The sequence below is a fragment of the Balaenoptera ricei genome, chromosome 12 (genome assembly GCF_028023285.1).
Source record: "Balaenoptera ricei isolate mBalRic1 chromosome 12, mBalRic1.hap2, whole genome shotgun sequence".
NCBI lineage: Eukaryota > Metazoa > Chordata > Mammalia > Artiodactyla > Balaenopteridae > Balaenoptera > Balaenoptera ricei.
In genome coordinates, this window is record NC_082650.1 from 8,081,204 (window position 1) to 8,088,313 (window position 7,110).

Here is a 7,110-nt window from a genome sequence, read left to right on the forward strand (position 1 = left end):
TCCAGGAGCCCAACTGAGGTTAGGATTTGCCCCTTTTATCTTCACATGACTGTTTATAATAAAATGACTGATATTGACATCTCCTATTAAAAAAACACCTCCACACCCTGAGCGGCAACCCACTGTGACCCAGCCACGGTGATAAGTGCATAAACCTATGTGTACCCATGCCACAGTGAGCTCAAAGGCAGAGAAAATGTCATATAACCAGAAAATAAGAGTTCACAATATACCTTTATTCTTTAACTTATAAACAACATTTAATTTGTTCCTCAAAAGTTAATTATAATTGGCAACAGCTCTTCTCAGATACTTCTCACGTCCGAGAGAGAAGAATTTAGCCCTGGATTTAAAACAAACACACAGAAGGGGAGAAGACGACAACCTTAACTACTAATAACATTCCGCTGTTAGGTTATTGTACAAGACGTCCAAGCTGGCGGTTCTTCTAGAGGCTCTCTTCTGATGAATGTATAGCTGACAGCTTTACATTTACAAGTATCAAACAACGCTTCTGCTTCATTCATAGATTCTCCGAGGCTCCTGCAGCACCACACCACCTTCTGTCATGGCACTCTGCAGTCGTTTCATCTGGTTTTGAAGATCAGGAAAAAACGGAAAAGATTAAGTCAACACCACAAGCTGACAATAGTTCACTTCCCAAGAGAAAGAGAAATAAACAACTGATCTGATCCTTGCTAACTTCCCAGCCTACACTGGTTTTTCAGAAAGTGACCTTAATAATGACACAGATAAGAAAAAAGAGGATGTAGAGATGTCAAGGATTAGCGGCATTTTAAAATATTCTATAGACAAGATGTTACTGTATGAATAGGAAAGCAGAGTGGTTAACATTATGGCTATGGAATCGGTCACGTGGGTTTGAACCCTGCCCCGTGCCACACGGACTGGGCCAGCCAGCCTCAGCTGACCTACAGAACATGAGTCCTGACACGCTATAGGCTGCTGTGAGGTAATGCACATCAGGATACTCACCTCAGGGTCTGACACTTGGAAAGTACTTAATAAATGGAACTATTATTATGTAAGTATCTAGTGTCAAGAATTAACACAATACCTTTTAACTAAGTACATGAAAACAAAAATACCGAGTCTGAGGCTGCCTCCCAAGGAGTTGGCTGGTAGACCATGAAGTTGATTCCTGCTTCCAAGCACCGCTCTGCCAGCACTCGTCCTACACTCTCACAAGCCACCACATTTCTGGTGCTATAAAGGTGCTTTTTAATGGCCCATTCACGAGTGGATGCCGAAACCACAGCCTGGCCATTGCGATGCTCAACAAGCGCGTCTATGTGATGCTGACTCCTTATAACTCGCAACCTAAACGAGGTGAGAGAATAAAATCATAAAAGAATTCTAAAGATAAATGATTTCAGGTGAATAAATGCCAAAATATTTCTCAAGAATGTAATGTCTAGTTCATTTACTTCAGCATACTTAACCTGGCTTTTGCTTGGGAAAGGTGTTTTTCCCTTGCTCTTATGAGAATATCATCAGCAATAAACCAAACATTTCTACTTAGCCTCAAATATCCAGGAGAAATTTGGTATTTCTGACTGCTGAGATTTACACAGCATCTACTTCAAAAAAGGATTTGAAGAGGCAAAGCTAAGTTGCTGACCTTGCACTGGATAAAAATATACTTACTACATGCTATTTTTTTTTTTTTTAAAGGAAGGAAATACTTTATTTTTTGGCCACGCCATGCGGCATGCGGGATCTTAGTTCCCTGACCAGGGATCGAACCCGTGCCCCCTGCATTGGGAGTGTGGAGTCTTAACCACTGAACTCCCCTGGGAAGTCCCCTTACTATATGCTTTTATTTTCTAGCTAACGATTTAAATATAAAAACAGAAATCATAAGTGTACTAGAAGAAAACATGGGAGAAGTTTTAAGTAATGTCAAAGTAAGATAAGCCTACTTAACTATACCAAGCTATTTAACATGACGTCAAACTACATCATATGGCTTTTGTTTAAAAAAAAAATTAACAAAGTTTTCTGCATGCTAAGAAAAACAAAAAAACAAAACAGTAAAGTGAAGTCAAAAGGCAAGCAATGAAACAAAAAATATTTTTAAATCCTATATTGTTCTAATTTCCATAGTATGTAAAAAGCCTCCTATAATCAATAAGAAAATGACCAGTAACTTAATAGGCAGAGGATGTGGACAGACTGTTCACAGAAAAGAAAAATATTAATGACTCTTAAACCCATGAAAATATGCCCAATCTCACTGCTAAATTGCATGGACAAGACAATTCATTTCAACACTGTTTGAAATCATAAAAGATAATCATCAATAGGGAGTCAGTTAATTAAAACAGCCATGCAACGGTATTTTATTTTTATTTTTAACATCTTTATTGGAGTATGATTGCTTTGCAATGTTGTGTTAGTTTCTGCTGTATAACAAAGTGAATCAGCTATATGTATACATATATCCCCATATCCCCTCCCTCTTGTGTCTCCCTCCCACCCTCCCTATCCCACCCCTCTAGGTGGTCACAAAGCACTGAGCTGATCTCCCTGTGCTATGCAGCTGCTTCCCACTAGCTATCTATTTCACATTTGGTAGTGTATATATGTCCATGCCACTCTCTCACTTCGTCCCAGCTTACCCTTCCCCCTCCCCATGTCCTCAAGTCCATTCTCTATGTCTGCATCTTTATTCCTGTCCTGACCCTAGGTTCATCAGAACCTTCTTTTTTTTTTTAGATTCCATATATATGTGTTAGCATACGATATTTTTTTTCTCTTTCTGACTTACTTCACTCTGTATGACAGACTCTAGGTCCATCCACCTCACTACAAATAACTCAATTTCATTTCTTTTTATGGCTGAGTAATATTCCATTGTATATATGTGCCACATCTTCTTTATCCATTCATCTGTCGATGGACACTTAGGTTGCTTCCATGTCCTGGCTATTGTAAATAGTGCTGCAATGAACACTGTGGTACATGACTCCTTTTGAATTATGGTTTTCTCAGGGTATATGCCCAGTAGTGGGATTGCTGGGTCATATGGTAGTTCTATTTTTAGTTTTTTAAGGAACCTCCATCCTGTTCTCCATAGTGGCTGTATCAATTTACATTCCCACGAACAGTGCAAGAGAGTTCCCTTTTCTCCACACCCTCTCCAGCATTTATTGTTTGTAGACTTTTTGATGATGGCCATTCTGACCAGTGTGAGGTGACACCTCATTGTAGTTTTGATTTGCATTTCTCTAATGATTAGTGATGTTGAGCATCCTTTCATGTGTTTGTTAGCAATCTGTATATCTTCTTTGGAGAAATGTCTATTTAGGTCTTCTGCCCATTTTTGGATTGGCTTGTTTTTTTTTTGATATTGAGCTGCATGAGCTGTTTGTATATTTTGGAAATTACTCCTTTGTCAGTTGCTTCGTTTGCAAATATTTTCTCCCATTGTGAGGGCTGTCTTTTCTTCTTATTTACGGTTTCCTTTGCTATGCAAAAGCTTTTAAGTTTCATTAGGTCCCATTTGTTTATTTTTGGTTTTATTTCCATTTCTCTAGGAGATGGGTCAAAAAGGATCTTACTGTGATTTATGTCATAGTGTTCACGCACATATGGTCCCCTTATCTTTGATAAAGGAGGAAAGAATATACAATGGAGAAAAGACAGCCTCTTCAATACGTGGTGTTGGGAAAACTGGACAGCTACATGTAAAAGAATGAAATTAGAACACTTCCTAACACAGTACAAACAAACTCAAAATGGATTAAAGACCTAAACGTAAGGCGACGCTATTTTACACAGTTACTTCAAACAGTTATTTTATATAATTAAGAACAAAGTAGTAATTTATGACGCTGCTGCTGCTAACATTTATTGAACACTTACTGTGCCAGGGAGTCCTAATTGTTTACAGGTATAGCTCATGTCTCAAACTAATCCCATTATTCTTTCTTTCTTTCTTTTTTGGGCTGCAGAAACTGACACAGAAAGGTTAAGTAACTTAGCAAGGTTACAACTAATGAATGGTAAGTAATGAAGCTAGGTAGGATTTAAGTCCAGGGGTCTGGCTCCAGAGCCAATGTTCCCAACCAACACAAGATATTTCCAAGATGTATTTTTAAGTGTGTGTGTGTGTCTGTGTGTGTGTGTCTGTGTGTGTGTGTGTGTGTGTGTGTGTGTGTTGGGGGGTGATGGTGAAGGAGGTGGGTGGGGGAATGCAGAACAATGTATATCATGTGGTAAGATATATAATGAAAAAATACAAGTTCATACTTATCTGCATAGACTAGCTCTAGAAGGATACACAGAAACTATAGTCCCTTTTGGATTTTACAACATCTGTATACATTACACATTTAGAAATTAAGTTCACGATAAAGAAAACACTGAAATCAAACATTATACTAAGATTCTTAGTGTGAAATAGCATAAAAAGCACTGGATTTAGAAATGTGGGCTCTACTCCTAGTTTTGCTGGTAGCCCTAGTAAAAATCACAATCTCTTAATCCAGGGATCAACACACTTTTTCTGTAAGGGATCAGATAGTAAATATTTTATGGTTTGTAGGCCATATTGTAAGCAGAGAGGGTCGTGGGTCCCTGGAAAAAGAGAACTAGGCATGGCTTTCTTCACATAAGAGAAGCCATTTTTGGCCTAAGCCATTTTGTGATCTAAGCTTGGCCACAACGCCTGCTCTTGAACAGGTCTTGGTAATTAATGATCTTAAGGGAAGTAAGGGAATGCAGGGACAAAGGAAAAGCAGTCAAGAAACAAGAGTTCAGCAGTAAAACAGAGTCCTAGTTCCTCCTCAAGGGAAATATATAACAATCTGATACCGTCTTTAAGTTTCTCCATCCTCAGGTGGAGGATGGAAATGACTATGTTGAACCCTGTGACTTCAATCAACTAACGCTAGGACTCTGTGGACCCTGGCCCCAATTCCATGCTGAATTCTCCTCTGCTTGAGCCCCTTCAGGAATATGCTTGTACCCTTAGCTTAAAGCTCCCCCAGTTTTGCTGTTCCGGGTGACCCTGCTTTGGGGAAGATCCCCAGGGTTCTCCTTACTTGCTGCAACTAATAAATCCTTCCTTCTCCTGATCTTTGGCTTGCTTCTGTCTTCTGGCTTGACATCCACCAAGAGGCGAACCTAGTTTTCAGGTAACAACATGGGTCAACTGCTCAACTCAGCCACGGTAATACCAGAACAGCCAGGTAAGAATGAGTGGTGGCTGGGTGCCCATAAGACTTTCTTTGTGGATAATGAACTTTGAATTTTACACAATTTTCACATCGCAAAATATTCTTTGCATTTTAAAAAATCTTTTAAAAAAAATGTAACAGTATTTAGCCTGCAAGCCAGCTTTGGCCCAGGAGCCATAGTTTGCTGATCCTTGTCTTAAACCATTAGTGCAACAAAGGGGTAGGACTCATTATCTCCAAGGTCACTTCCGATTTTACACTGATAATACTGTGAATGGAAAGATAGGGAAAAACGGGGGGAAACAGATCTCCAATTATTTAAATAATCAAAATATTAAGTAAAAGTGATAGTTTGGGTATTTCAAAACAAATTCAGGATTCAAAATTCAGATTATTTCGACGATGAACTGCCTGCCCCCTTTCTTTGACTCCCCTCCTGTCTCCCTAAGCCTCAATTCCCCTGCTCCTGTAAAACGGGGGAAATTACTGCACCTGCTTCAAAAAGTACTTTTAAGGATTAAATGAGAAAATGCATATAAAGCACCTAGCACAGTTCCTGGCAAAGAGAAAGCATTCAATAACTAGCCATCTTTATAACAAAGAATAGACTCCTAAATGTTCTTCCTGCCTCTACCACTGCCCCCTTAAAAATTTGTTCTCCTCAAAGGAACCAGAATGATCTTCCATTCGGGCTCAAATTTTAAATCCCCTCATAGTTTCCCACTGCAGTGAGAATAAAGTCTAAAGCGCTTACTTGATTTACAAAGCTAATGATGTGTCTCCTACCTACCTCTCCATTTACCTCTTAGCCCTCTGAGCTCCAGGTACACAGGCCTTTCAGTTCCCCAAACGCGCCAAGCTCATCCCACCCTAGCTGTTTCCTTTGCTGGGAACGCTCTTCTTGGCAGATAGTTTGGCTTCTTCCTATTTTCCGAAGGGTCTTAGTCAACCAGTCCCCCATTCTAACGTTATTCTCTTTCAGTTTCCTCCATGACACCTACGTATTTATTGTTTGCCGCCCCCCTCCACTAACCCCTCCTAGACTCAGCGCAAGTCAGCTTCCTGAGAGGAGAGTCGCCAGCAGTTACCTGGCACGTTCCTTAAATGAACTGATGAAAACAATTTGCAGGGCACCGTGCATGCTCTGTGGTCAATACCTAGCAGAGTTAATTACCTGTGCCAGAACTCGCGGGAGGGCCACACTGTCCCCCAGCCCCGCTCTTTTCTGGCTACAGCTAAGAGCTCCAGATTCCGGGGGTTCCGGTTGGTGAACTCCGGGGCAACAGCTTCATTTCCTTCGGGGTCCGCTTCAGGCTTCACCGCTGGCTTGGAACTGGTCGACAGCGCTGCCACCCGACACCCTAAGAACGTAAACAACCATACGGATCTTTAAAACATGACGAAACGGACAAAACAAAAATATGATCTAACTTGTCCCCATCCTCTCCCTCTCAGCCTTCGCGCCCTGGAAGGGGGACAAAAGGTATGTTCGGTCACGGGGTGTAGTCATCACAGACCCTGGTTCTTAATTTTCTACTAGTGTCATCACGATGCTGTTAGCTCGTTTACTTTTCGATGGTATATGTTGAATGCAAAAGACGACCTGCATGTGCACATTGTGCTGACCCTGGGGAGTAATCAGAGACGTGGGAAGATGAATTACCGGGGTTCCTGCAAACCGACAACAGCTCCCAGAACCCCGACCGAAGCGCCATTGCTGAGGGGAATCGTAGCCAAAACCTCGGAAAGACTTTGCCTCCTTTCCTCACCGGCGTCCCAGCGGCTCGCCGGCCGCAGCCATATTAACTTAGGGAAAGGCCTTAAGAAAACGTAAGGTCATAGACGCCTCGACCCGCGCTAACAAGCCCCCTGCTGCTGAGTGGCGGATAGGGCAATCCGTCATCTC

The 7,110-nt window shown here is 41.2% G+C and overlaps 1 protein-coding gene across 2 annotated transcripts; it reads right to left on the reverse strand.

Annotated features, from left to right (window-relative positions):
- Positions 1-215: 215 nt before the first annotated feature.
- Positions 216-7,031, reverse strand: MRPL18 (mitochondrial ribosomal protein L18). 2 transcript variants are annotated; one of them, XM_059940893.1, is made up of 4 exons: positions 6,868-7,031; positions 6,379-6,565; positions 1,259-1,341; positions 216-591 (listed from the first exon to the last, which is right to left on the reverse strand). In XM_059940893.1, the coding sequence occupies exons 1-4, from the start codon at positions 6,917-6,919 to the stop codon at positions 524-526; spliced, it is 390 nt and encodes a 129-aa protein (XP_059796876.1). In that variant the 5' UTR covers positions 6,920-7,031; the 3' UTR covers positions 216-523. The 2 variants fall into 2 exon arrangements, with proteins under 2 accessions (XP_059796876.1, XP_059796874.1); XM_059940891.1 differs by having other exon boundaries at positions 1,110-1,341; positions 6,868-7,030.
- Positions 7,032-7,110: the final 79 nt, after the last annotated feature.